Source organism: Triticum aestivum, chromosome 5D, assembly GCF_018294505.1.
Source record: "Triticum aestivum cultivar Chinese Spring chromosome 5D, IWGSC CS RefSeq v2.1, whole genome shotgun sequence".
NCBI classification, from domain to species: domain Eukaryota; kingdom Viridiplantae; phylum Streptophyta; class Magnoliopsida; order Poales; family Poaceae; genus Triticum; species Triticum aestivum.
In genome coordinates, this window is record NC_057808.1 from 381,730,914 (window position 1) to 381,744,476 (window position 13,563).

Consider the following 13,563-nt stretch of genomic DNA (forward strand, 5'->3'; position numbering starts at 1 on the left):
ACCCGCGTGCAAAATCCTTCCATGAAATTCCATTTATAAGTACTCTTATCCAAAGCCTTCCCTTCAAGTATATGCTATTTATTCAGTCTCTTTGTGTTGCCTAGTCGTCTTGTCTATTGGATACTTTCTTGTGCTTCCGGTTTAATGGGATTTTAACGCATGATCGATGCTCCGCTTTAATCATCACCATGGAAAGTTTACCCATGCATGTCATCTGCCCGTGAGCCCTCCTTTAATTATTATGCGAACAAACACGAGTGATGTGCTCAATCGATGGTGCAACTTCCATCCTTAAGAATGCATAGCAGCCCCACAATCCTCAGGATTTATCATTTCTTCATGGCAGCCCAGTTAATTTCTTCCCATGATCTTTAGATTTTGTTCTCATTTGGTTTTAAAGTGATAGATGAATTTTCTACTCCCTCCGTCCCAAAATTCTTGTCTTAGATTAGTCTAGATACGGATGTATTAATACCAAAACGTAACTTGATACATCCGTATTTAGACAAATCTAAAACAAAGAATTTTGGGACAGAACGAGTACAAAATTACGCTCTGTTCATCCCATCACTTGTGAATTTTGCAATAGGGTTGGTCATCTTAATTTCCAATGGAAATTTTTTCATGATCAAATCATGTCCAAATATTGTAATGACTTGATCACCCTTGAACTTTATAATGAATTTTGTTTATTTTTGAGGTGTGAAGAATATTTATGTGCATTTTAATTTATTGGACCAAGAACTTTGTTTGATATGATGCACTTTTGGTTGTAGGATTATAAAGTTTGACTGATATGATGCACTTTTGGTTGTAGAAATCTGAAAACATTGCTTTACATGATGAGTTTGATGTTCAAATGCGGTTGTATATTGGCTGTACATTGGTTGTACACAGCCGCGGCACTGCAAGCAGCAATGCCAATTCTCATCCAGATTATCAGCGGTTGTATTTCAGTTTGCATTAGACCATGATATCAAACAAGTCAGAACTCTAAGGCCAAGACATGTTGGACACTGACACATTGTACAAGCCAGATATCAGAAGCTTAGTAAAAAGAAAGATATCAGCAGCTTATAATAAATAAATAAACAATACCAGACACCAGGAACTTGCAAAAACAAGGTACGTAGCAAGACAATGTGGCAAATGGCCAAATATATTAACCAATATAGGTTATGAGTTTGCTCCTCTCACAATTTATCCGCAATTCGAACAATTGCCAAAATGTTACAGGTATCGTCGTAGCCCTCTTAGAAACCTAAGCAGACGGAGGTAGGATAAAGATATTAACTTCCTAAACTGGGTACACAAAAAAGTAGAAGAAACCTGATGCAGAACAAATCTACATCTTGGCCTCCTTGGGGTCCTGGTATTCAGCTTCCGGAGTCTGGTCGCCACCACCACTGCTGCCGCTGTCGCCGGCGGCAGCGCCGCCACCACCCTGCATGTGCTGTCCAATCTTTGAGACTGCCTTGTTCGCCGCCTCCAGCTTCTGCTTGATGGCGTCCGAATCGTCGCCAGCCATTGCTGCTCTCAGATCAGAGACAGCAGACTGGATCTCCGTGACAACTTCAGCAGGGACCTTGTCTTTGTACTCGCTGACGCTCTTCTCAATGCTGTAGATGGTGGTATCTGCAGAGTTCCTGAGGTCAATCAACGACTTCCTTTCCTGATCCCTCTGAGAATTTAGCTCCGCCTCCTTCACCATCTTCTCGATGTCACTGTCAGACAAACCACCTGAAGATTTGATGGTGATATCCTGCTCTTTGCCAGTGGACTTGTCCTTTGCTGACACCTTGACAATACCATTGGCATCAATGTCAAAAGTGACCTCAATCTGTGGCATACCCCTCGGGGCCGGTGGAATGCCTTCAAGCTGGAATTCACCAAGAAGCTTGTTATCTGTGGCCATCTCCCTCTCACCCTGAAGCACCTTGATTCCAACCTGCGTCTGGTTATCTGCAGCAGTGGAGAAGGTCTGGCTCTTCTTGGTTGGAATTGTAGTGTTCCTGTTGATTAGCCTTGTGAAGATGCCTCCAAGAGTCTCAATACCAAGGGAAAGGGGCGTGACATCCAGCAGCAAGAGCTCCTTCACATCACCCCTCAAAATGCCACCCTGAATGGCAGCTCCCATGGCAACAGCCTCATCAGGATTGACACCCTTGCTTGGCGACTTGCCGAATATCTGAGAAACAATATCCTGGACCTTTGGCACCCTTGTCATACCACCAACCAGTAGAACCTCATCAATCTCCTTTGCAGAAACACCAGCATCCTTGAGGCAGTTTGTACATGGGATGCGAGTTCTCTCAATGAGGTTGCCCACAAGAGACTCAAACTTTGATCTGGTCAAGGTAATGTTGAAATGCTTCGCACCAGAGGCATCTGCTGTGATGAAGGGGAGATTGATTTCAGTCTGTGGAGTTGAGGAAAGCTCAACCTTCGCCTTCTCAGCAGCTTCCCTGAGCCTTTGCAGGGCCAACTTGTCCTTGCTCAGATCAATGTTGTCAGAGTTCTTATATTCACTAACCAGGTAGTTGAGCAATGTAGCATCAAAGTCCTCACCACCAAGGAAAGTATCTCCATTGGTCGCCTTGACCTGAACAAGATACGAGCATTACGATCAGAACAAGATACCGGTACTATGATCAGAACACACGTTTCAAAAAACTATTAGGATATGTAGTGGAGTCATCTGAAGAAAGAGTTTACCTCAAAAACGCCATTAGAAATCTCAAGGATTGATACATCAAATGTTCCACCGCCCAAGTCAAATACAGCAATCAGGCCCTCCTTGTTGTTCATTCCATACGACAGAGCTGCAGCAGTGGGCTCATTGATAATCCTCATCACCTCCAACCCAGCAATCCTACCAGCATCCTTGGTGGCCTGACGCTGGGCATCATTGAAATAAGCTGGGACTGTAATAACAGCCTTGGAGACCGACTTGCCAAGGTAAGCCTCTGCAGTTTCCTTCATCTTGGTAAGAACAAACGCACCAATCTGACTCGGGGAGTATGACTTCCCAGCCATCTCCACCCAGGCATCACCATTTGTTCCCCTGACAATCTTGTAAGGCACCATCTTCATTTCCTTCTGTGTTTGGGGGTCATCAAAAGCTCTACCAATCAGGCGCTTGGACCCACGAACTGTGTTCTCGGCATTTGTCACTGCCTGTCGACTGGCAGTGATGCCAATCAAGATCTCGCCTTTGCTGTTTGTGGCAACAATGGAGGGCGTTGTCCTCGCACCTTCAGCATTCTCAATCACCCGTGGTGTCTGTACAAACAAATTGATCAGTCGTACTAATAGTGTCACCAGTTCACAACCAATTAAAAGCATGTATATTCACCAAACTGCAACTTAACAAAATTTTACTAGTTGACAGCATTTCAAGATATACTATTAGTTGCATCTGGATACTATTAGCTGACATCTGGATACAGCTATTGCCTTACAAATTCAAGACATGCTAGTGCTATTAAACTGTCTAATAATACAGAGAACATGGTAAATTTCAGAGTCGGGGTGATTAGGGAACAAGATCACACCTTTCCTTCCATGACGGAGACACATGAGTTCGTCGTGCCCAAATCGATCCCGATGACATCGGCGGCGGCGGGCCTTGAGCTGCACAGGCAAGAACATACATCCATCTCAGTACCGAACAAGCAAGAAGCAGACCGATACAGACAGCACACGGTAGATCTACAAATCCAACATCGAGGATTACCTGAAAGCGCGGGCCACGGCTCCGAGCCTGGAGAGCAGGGGAGACGTCGCGTGATGATGATTGTGGGTCCGGGGAGCCTGGCCAGATCACACGGCGGAACACAAAAACGCATCAGATCAACATCACAGAACGAACAATGAACCCCTAAATCCGCGCGCCGATCCAAGAAGAGACCAGCGCCTGGCCGCGGAACAAGAAGAAAATGCAAGCACATGGGGATGCGGAGAGAGGGGGCGAGGGAGGTGGGACCTGAGCGATGGCGCGCGTGGCGAGGGCGTGGCCGGACCTGGCCAGCCGCGAGGCGAGGAGAGATCCGATGGCCATGGCTGGCGCTCGGGCTTGTTGGGTCGGCTCCCGGCGGCGGCGGCGAGTCGGAGGATGGAGAAAAGGGGCAGAGGTGAGATCCGAAAAACCCTAGCGGGAGGCGGCCTCTGCTCTTAAACCCCTGGCGGCCCGCCGCACCGGCTTGGGGAAGGGGAAAGAAATGGGGGGCGGGGGCATTCCCGTCATTCTTCAACGGGATGGGTCTGTGGCTGGCGGTGGGGCCGGAAGATTCTAGACGGCTCGAGCGGCCTCGCCCCGTCCGTTCGCTCGGGGTTCGGTCGTTTGGGTGGCGGAGAACGTTTCTTTTTGCGGAAGGAATTTTGTTTTCTTTATATCTTTGTCGACGTGGCAAAAAGTCAAATGCAAAGCTGGTCAGGAATAAATGCGGCATGGAAAACTACGGAGATTTTTGCTTTCTTGCACGGATAATGCAACAATACTCTGCCCGGCCGGCATGGCGTGACCAAGGGTTCGTGGTTACTTTTTTTTTCACTGTATACACTGCAAGTTTTAATTAACTAGCAAATATGGTCGTGCATTGCAACGGAAGAAAAAATGCCTCGATCTTAATTAAAAATGATTCAACACCCCGTTGTACACAGAGAAGAAGCACTAATAGCATAAACCGTGAATATGAAATATCACTGAAGCTTAATTTCCCAATTCAACTCTAATAGTGCCAAAAATAGTTACAAAGACATGCATTGCTTTGTACATAGATTGATAGCTATAGAGTATCTACTGCTAGTGTGGATTTTCTAGCTTGTAGGTGTACCCTTCGTGCATAAAATAAGGGATTTTTACTATGCAAAATCTCATTTCATGATATTTATAACAAAATTTCAAATTTTAAAACCTTATCCTGCTGCAATAATTTTAAAATGATTAATGAAATCTAAGAGGCTAAAAATTCTTTTAGGTGACCCCATATTTATTTATTTTTCTTTGAAATATTCAAATCTCATTGTTAGTTTATTTAATTTTCTATTACGAAATCTTATTTTTTACATGATCTTCCTTGCTAATTGTACCCGAAATATGACTATGTTTGTGCAAAAAGAAAACAAAAACTCAAACGTGTAGTTTTTTTCATGTAGAGCATGCATGTTTTGATTGATTGCACCTAATTTTATTTTTTGGAAAGATGTTTTGATTGTTTGCACCTAATTTTTTTTGGGTAAGAGAAAAAAAATACTCAGATGTGTAGTTATTTTTCTCATCCGCATGAGGCAAGTTTGTGAGCGTCCGTGAGTTTTTTTTTTTACATTTTTGTGTGTTATCGGCTCGGCTCCTATCCCATCAGCATATGTTCATCCTGCGCACGCTCGTAGCCGTTGGCAATTGCTGACACGGAAGGTTGTATGTGTGCATGGCGTGGTGGTCTTGGCTCCCCTGCTCGACAATCCTTTGTTTTCGTATCGATCATGCATGTTCGCTTGCTTGCTAGGGGTTGTCGCCCCAACCCTAGGCGGGAGGATAGAGCATTCTCCTTCACGACAACAATCTTGCTAGTGCAGTGTCTTCCTATGTTTCATCAGCGATGGCAGACCTCTCTCGTGATGTTTGTCATTTCCTTGACAGTCCGCTTCTTCTTCGTGCTCTTCTTCTTGCAACTTACCCCCATTTTGTTGGATCTAATATGGGCAAGATCCTAGCTGCTTTCTAGGTGTGTCCAGTGCGACGAGGCGAGCGTGTGCGGCTAACTAGTATTGGTGTTCTTAAAGTCCCATGTCGCTCTTAGCTCTAGGGTGAGCACGTCCTTTCGCCCGACTGTGTGGTGTCCTCGAGCTTGGACGAGAGGGTAGGGTGCCCCTTTGTCGAAGGACTAGGAGGATTGTGGGTTATGTTCTACCTTGCCAATGACGCTGACCGGTTTGCCGTATGAGGAATCGGATACTTCTCAAGGTTGCTCGGTCTCTTTCTATGATATTCGAGTATGTAGCAACATCACGGTCTAGCTGCTCTTCCTTTTTAGTTTTTGCCCTTGTTGTGTGTGTTGTAATTTTTCTTTCGACATTCGTGTATTTTGTAAATCCTGGCTAGTTGATGGCTTAATTAATTCAAAGTGCTCGTCTTGAGCCTTCTGTCTAAAAAAGGATCTCGTTTCAAGAGGTAAATGGATGTTGCGGTCTTTAAAGGCTAGTATGGCAAGGGAGTTTGCATGTGCCACTTTCCTATGCTCTTTCTTTAGTGCAATTTTCAATCTTTTACGGACGGTGTACAATCAAAGGAAAATAAAGATTGTTATGATTTTCAATGTAATTTTATTTTTTATTGTTTATTTTGCGTCCAACTTTTTCCATTGTACTGGTTATTGATTGCATTTCTGCTTCGGTGTACCCCTCTAAACATATCAACAGAGGAGATCACTCCATACCCCTTCATAATAGAAAAGGTTAGGATGGTCTTTTTAAAAAATATGTCGCCCGCATCGAGCCCGCCGATCTTATTCAACGACCCCCCCCCCCCCCCCCCCCCCCGAGCTTCGGGGCGGCCCATTTACTCGTTTTCTTTTCTGTTAAACCTCAAAATAAGTGCAGCGACGTGATTTGAACTCCTAAACTCTAGGTTAAGTGCAACTGCATTAACCAAGTGGGACAACTTACTCTACGTGCTTAGTTTACTTCTTTTTCCTTCTTCAAATCAACGGCATAAAAACATGCGTCTTTCTTCTTTGGTTTTAGTTTTCGGCAGGTTTTTCTTATGTTTTAATTTATTTTTCTCCACTTTTTTCATTTTCTTTTTCCTTTTTCTGAAATTCATGATTTTTATTTGAATTTTCTTTAATTCATGACCCTCTCAAAGTTGCGAACATTTTCTTAAATATGTGAACATTTTCTAAAAATCCATGAACTTTTTGGGAATACGTGAACTTTTTTTCAAATGCCAGAATGTTTTTTAAATACATGAACTCTTATCAACTTCTACAAACTTTTTATCAAAACCCACAAACCTTTATTAAATTCATGGACTTATTTTTCAATTCAATAAAAAGAATCAAATTCGTGAAATTTATCGATGAACTTTTCTAGTTTTATTTGAAAACCTGCGGAAATTTTATCGTGGACACTTTTTTCAAAATCGATGAACTTTTTCAGACCCCGAATGCTCGGCCTAGCCCATCAGGCTCCCGACGGGAGCGATGCCGTCGCCTAGCTGGGCCAAGGCCTAAGATTTTTTTTCATTTTTTTAGTTTTTATTCCATTTGTTGTTAATTCATTTTTCTCTATTTTGAAATTTATTTACTTTTGAAACCTTTGAAAATTTTAAAATACTGTATGGAATACCCATAAATGTTCGTGTTTTCCATTATTGTTTAAAATTCTAAAAATTACTCTGGAATTTCCAAAAATGTTCTCGTTTTTTGAATTATTTGTTCACAAATTAAGAAATGTTTGCATTTCAAAACAATGTTGATATTTTTTTAAAGTATGTGGCTTGCAATTTTCATCTATTGTTCAGAATTTTTTAACAATTTTGGTCAAAGTGTTCGAGTTTGTAAATTTTCTATACATAATACGAAAAATGTTCTTATTTGAAAGTTTTGTTGACAAATTCAAAAAACAATAAGTATTGCAAAAAATATTCATGCTTTTTAAAAATTCTTCCTATATCCAAAAAATGTTATCTTTTCAAATTTTGGTCGGAGTTTCTACAAATGTTGTCGTGCTTTCAAAAAATATTCGTATTTAAAAAAAGATCATGTGTATGAAACTTTTTCATGTTTTTTAAAATGTTTGGAATTTTAAATTGTGTTTGCATTTTTATAAACTGTTCAGGATTACTATTGTTTTTATATTTTTCAAAAAATGTTCGGTATCCCAAATTTCTTCACTTTTTTTGAAAAATGTTTTGGAATTGAAAATTGTTCAAAAAAATTCAAAAAAGTTTGGAGTTTCATAAACCATTTGTTTTTTCCAGAAATATTTGACATTTCATAATAGTTCACTTTTTTTCATTAAAAGTTTCAATTTTTTGCAGATATGTTTTTATATATGAATGTTGTTATGTATTCTTATATAGAACATAATTGGTTTGATGCCAACAATTGGCATTGCCAATATTTGGCAAGCCAACATTTGGCAAAATCAGAATTTGCCAAATGTTGGCAACTTTTTGTGAGGTTGAGAAGAAAAGGTGGTAGCCAACCAATCACTAGACAACATTTGGCATTTGCCAAATATTGACATGCCAACTTTTGGCATCAAACCAATCATGCTCATGGTTCGCGCTATATGAAATCATAAGTAGGGTCTAGGTCGAGTGGTAAGCAGCTCGCAACAATGGCCGACACGAGAACTGACACAGAGAGCCTCGTACGAGGTGTCTTCGTACGGCGTATACGTTGTGAAAGGTCCGTATTGCATTTTATATGTTTAGTGAGGGGGTTGTACCGAAGCGGGACTCGATTGATAATTATCAGATCTAAGACACTTCGGACGTCTTTTTCTAAGAAAACTTTTATTTGAAAGAGGAGCATCTTATTAGTGAATTAAAACATCATGGCAAATGGTATTTGCTTTAACGTGCATCTTCATCTTCCACCTTCAACTTCAGACGCTGGATAGGGGCGAACCGACTGCAAGACACGGTCGTAGAGCTTGTGCATGCACCCGGCCCCTAATCTTTGCTGAACCTAAATCTTGTTGTAAAACGGAGGGAAACGGCATGGCGCCCCGCCTTCGACATCGTCGAGAAACCCGGCCTGCTGGCAGTACTCGACGCTGTCCGCGATGGTCTCCTCCAGCGATCGGCAGGTCCACCCCAGCTTCTTCAGCTTGTCGGTCGTCATCGGTGCCGGGTGATCCACGTCGTAGATGCTCTCCCTGCAATTTTGCCGGAGCGAATGGAGTCAGCCAGAGCCGGGCATTGTCTTCAGCGTTTGCCCAGTGCAGGAAAGGATAAAGATGCCTATGCTTACTTGCTGACTAGAGGGTAGTCAGGGTACATGCTCTTGAGCAAGTCCCGCAGGTCGCGGGCGATGATGACATGCGGCGCGCAGATGTGCCTGCCGGCGGCCTCCGGCGCCTCGTAGAGCACGAGCAGAGCGTCGGCGGTGTCGCGCACGTCGACGATGTGCCACAGCTTGTCCCTCATCCGGTCAGGGCCCCCTGCACCAGCGCCCAAAGTATGAGAAACAAGAGGACATAACATGACCAGGTTGTGAGCGTGAGCTTGAGGTGGTGACTGAAGCCACCTTTGAGGAAGTAGATGAGGAACTGGCTGCTCGCGTTCACCGATGGCTGCAGCAGGGGGCCGAACACCACCGCCGGGTTGAGAGTGACCACGTCCAGGCCGGTTCGCCGCCCGTATTCGAGCGCCGCCTCCTCTGCCGTGATCTTGGAAACCGAATACCAGTCCTGCAGAGCCAGAGGTTCATGAGTTGCTCGATTTGAGATGACAACAAATTTCTATGCTTCTCTGCCTGCTTGGCACTAGAAGTAGTAGTGGATATATACCTCTTGATTCCTGCAAAAATCTCTGTCTGACCAACAGTTTTCGTCTTTGATCTTGTCGTTGGGCCAATCCTTGGGGTTGATATCGACGGCGACAATGGATGACACGACAACCACCCGCCGAATCTTCTCAGCGGACGCGGCCTCCAGTACATTTTTGGTACCAGCAACGGCAGGACGCAGAAGTTCTAGCTGTATGGTTATGCATGGCATAAATACTCTAGTCTAATGTTCCGTTTTAAACCATATCGTCGGAAGCAAGATTTGAAAAGTGTAAACTTACCTCTGGGTCAGTCGCATTCTCCGAAGGAACCGGACTGGCGACATGGAAAACTCCCTGGCATCCCTCTATCGCAGCCACCATGGCATCGTAATCAAGCAGATCGGCCTTGATAAGCTTGAGATTTTCAGATGCGTTCTCCAGCGACCTCAGATGGCCGGTCTTCTTCTCACCTAAAATATTATCAGAACTAGTCGTGAGGTTATAAGTAAGTATGGCACTACTACTACATATGCCATTTGTTTTGTGCATCCAGGGTGCACTGATCTAATGGTCTACCGCTACAAGGCTAGGATGAAACGGCAGGGGAGTCGGGATGGCCGGAGCTTCGCGGAGCAGAGACCGCCATGGCAGCGTCGCATGCACGGGCACGGACACAAAGGGGGCCAAGCAGGCAGGCACGTACCGAGGTCGCGGACGGTGCCGCGGACGGTGTAGCCGCGGGAGAGGAGGAGCTTCACGAGCCACGAGGCGATGAACCCGGCGGCGCCGGTGACGCACACCTCCCCTTTCCCTCCCTCCATACGCCCGACCATGGCTGAAGCTGATAGGCTCCGCTTAACACACACAACACAGCGCGCGAGCTCCACTCAACGTCTGTGGTTGCTAGCAGCAGCAGGAGTGCTCAACGATAGCTACCGGCTCAGCGAAGCAGCCTGCTACAAGTACAGGTTGGAGGGAAATTTGCTGGGCACACACACACGTACGAATCAGCGTTTGTTTATATGCAACTTCGGGCGGCCCGTAGATCAGAATCTTGATCTGGAATTCACGTGGAGCTGTTTATGATATCTGACACGCAAAGATTCAGCATGGAGCACGCCGATATATTGTATATATAGACTACTTGAAACTCGAGCATCCATGTGCAACTTGATCGCTTTGCGCTCAAATAGCGCACAGATCGACATGCTTTTTTTTTTAAGGGAAAAGCCTCGTGGCATTTTATTCATCTCGTGGCAAGGTTACATCATGGAGAACATGCGGTAATAAGAATTTCACTTCTGCTTCGGTAGACCCCCTAAACACAAGGACGGCTCAGATTAGCCCATACCTCTTCATAATAAAGGACATGATTGTCATATTTTGTTGTGTATGTTTTTCTTTTTATAATATCAATTCGATGTACGTATAGGCCGTACAATTGCGCACTGGGCCGCCCCAACCACCTCTTTAAATCGCAAAAAATATGAGTGTGCCAAGATTCGAGACACAAACTTCTGGTTCAAAATGCGACGCGATAACCAACTTGCCACAATCACTTCACGAGGTTGCAGGTGTCTTTCTTATTCTTCTCTTCTATCCGCTTTTCTTTTTCCAATTTTCTTCTTTACTTCTTTCTTTCTTCCTTCCTTTTTTCTTGCTCTTTTTTCTCGTTTTTAACGGTTTTGTCCCAGATTTATTTTCCTTCTCTATTTCTTATTTTTCGTTTTCCTTTCTTTTTTGTTCATTTTTTATTTTCCCTTTTCTCTTGCAATGTGCAAACTTTTTCCAATTTCGTTTTTATGAAAGAATGGACTTTTAAACAAGTTTGCAAACATTTTTTTCAAACTTGGTGAACGTTTCCTAAATCGATACCTTTTTTAAAATTCATAAAAAGTATTGATGAACGTTTTTTCAAAATAGATGATTTTTTTTCAAAATTGATGTTCCTTTTTCTCAAAATTGATGAAGTTTTTTTCAAAATAAACGCATATTTTCAAAGTAGATGAATTTGTTTTGCCAAAATTGATGCACTTTTTTCAAAATGGATGAACTTTCTCAAATCCTTAAAAAAATCTACAAACATGAAATTTTTATCAATTCATGTTCCAAAAAATGCAAAACTTGTTGAAACCCCAAACCACTTGACATGGTGCCTTAAATTGGTCATGCAAGGACATGAAAAAAACTGAGACCATTTAAGAGATGTTGAGAAATGGGCTACTCCCAAACGGACTCTTCTGGCCTAACCGAACAGTCTCCGTCGAACATGGTATTTTTGGAAATCTCAAGACTGTCCCAAACTTTCCTAAGTAGGTAGGCGTGCCCATGGTAGTCATTTACGCCAGGTTTGAATGATTTCCTACACCATATGCAAGTTGCGACACGCCCTGCCATTTATCGACCATTTTTTACCGAGAAAACTCCAGAAAATACAAAATTTGTCGAAAAGCAAAGCAACTTGGCATGGTGCCATAACTTGGTCATACAAGCCACTGGAAAAACATAGGGTCATTTCAAGGATGTCGAAAAACAACATGCTATGAGATGAACCTTTGTATTTTATGAATATTTGTATTTCAATGTTTGTACTTTTTTTTACAATTGTGTCTGTTCAATGTTTGTATAATTTTTTAGAATGCGAATGTTATAATTTATGAACAAAATTTGAAAAGGCAAACTTTTTTTTTGAAATTTTGAAAAAATGAAAATGGAAAAGGAACAAAAACTATCGGCAAAAAAGAGAAAGAAATAGTGGAAAAAGTCTGTTTTGCTACAGTAAGCTGGTTGGTAATGAAGGAAATATGCCCTAGAGGCAATAATAAAGTTGTTTCTTATATCATGATAAATGTTTATTATTCATGCTAGAATTGTATTAACCGGAAACTTAGTACATATGTGAATACATAGACAAAACAGAGTGTCCCTAGTATGCCTCTACTTGACTAGCTCGTTGATCAAAGATGGTTATGTTTCCTGACCATAGACATGTGTTGTCATTTGATGAACGGGATCACATCATTAGAGAATGATGTGATGGACAAGACCCATCCATTAGCTTAGCATAATGATCGTTTAGTTTTATTGCTATTGCTTTCTTCATGACTTATACATATTCCTCTGACTATGAGATTATGCAACTCCCGAATACCGGAGGAACACCTTGTGTGCTATCAAACGTCACAATATAACTGGGTGATTATAAAGATGCTCTACAGGTGTCTCCGAAGGTGTTTGTTGGGTTGGCATAGATCGAGATTAGGATTTGTCACTCAGAGTATCGGAGAGGTATCTCTGGGCCCTCTCGGTAATGCACATCACTATAAGCCTTGCAAGCAATGTGACTAATGAGTTAGTTGCGGGATGATGCATTACAGAACGAGTAAAGAGACTTGCCGGTAACGAGATTGAACTAGGTATGATGATACCGATGATCGAATCTCGGGCACGTAACATACCGATGACAAAGGGAATGACGTATGTTGTTATGCGGTTTGACCGATAACGATCTTCATAGAATATGTAGGAACCAATATGAGCATCCAGGTTCCGCTATTGGTTATTGACCGGAGATGTGTCTCGGTCATGTCTACATAGTTCTCGAACCCATAGGGTCCGCACGCTTAACGTTCGATGAATTTGTATTATGAGTTGTGTGTTTTGGTGAACGAAGTTTGTTCGGAGTTCCGGAAGAGATCACGGACATGACGAGGAGTCTCGAAATGGTTGAGAGGTAAAGATTGATATATTGGAAGGTTATATGCGAACATCGAAATGGTTCCGAGTGATTTGGGTATTTTACCGGAGTACCGAGGGGTTACCGGTACCCCCCGGGGGAAATATTGGGCCTTAGTGGGCCTTAGTGGAGAAAGAGGAGGGCCGCAAGGGGTGGCCGCCCCCCCATGGCAGTCCGAATTGGACTAGGGAGAGGAGGCGGCGCCCCCCTTTCCTTCTCCCTCTCCCTCTCCTTCCTTTTCCGCCGGTGGAGAAAGGAAGGGGGGGGGCGAATCCTACTAGGACTGGAGTCCTAGTAGGACTTGTTGGGTAACGTAGCAATAATTCAA

The 13,563-nt window shown here is 43.1% G+C and overlaps 2 protein-coding genes across 2 annotated transcripts; both read right to left on the bottom strand.

Annotated features, from left to right (window-relative positions):
* Positions 1-1,130: 1,130 nt before the first annotated feature.
* Positions 1,131-4,249, bottom strand: LOC123121950 (heat shock 70 kDa protein, mitochondrial). The gene is made up of 5 exons (XM_044542048.1): positions 3,986-4,249; positions 3,737-3,813; positions 3,555-3,633; positions 2,716-3,282; positions 1,131-2,602 (listed from the first exon to the last, which is right to left on the bottom strand). The coding sequence occupies exons 1-5, from the start codon at positions 4,058-4,060 to the stop codon at positions 1,346-1,348; spliced, it is 2,055 nt and encodes a 684-aa protein (XP_044397983.1). The 5' UTR covers positions 4,061-4,249; the 3' UTR covers positions 1,131-1,345.
* A 4,255-nt stretch (positions 4,250-8,504) lies between these two features.
* On the bottom strand, positions 8,505-10,484 carry LOC123125018 (cinnamoyl-CoA reductase 1). The gene is made up of 6 exons (XM_044545563.1): positions 10,203-10,484; positions 9,800-9,969; positions 9,520-9,708; positions 9,258-9,420; positions 8,982-9,171; positions 8,505-8,886 (listed from the first exon to the last, which is right to left on the bottom strand). The coding sequence occupies exons 1-6, from the start codon at positions 10,330-10,332 to the stop codon at positions 8,697-8,699; spliced, it is 1,032 nt and encodes a 343-aa protein (XP_044401498.1). The 5' UTR covers positions 10,333-10,484; the 3' UTR covers positions 8,505-8,696.
* Positions 10,485-13,563: the final 3,079 nt, after the last annotated feature.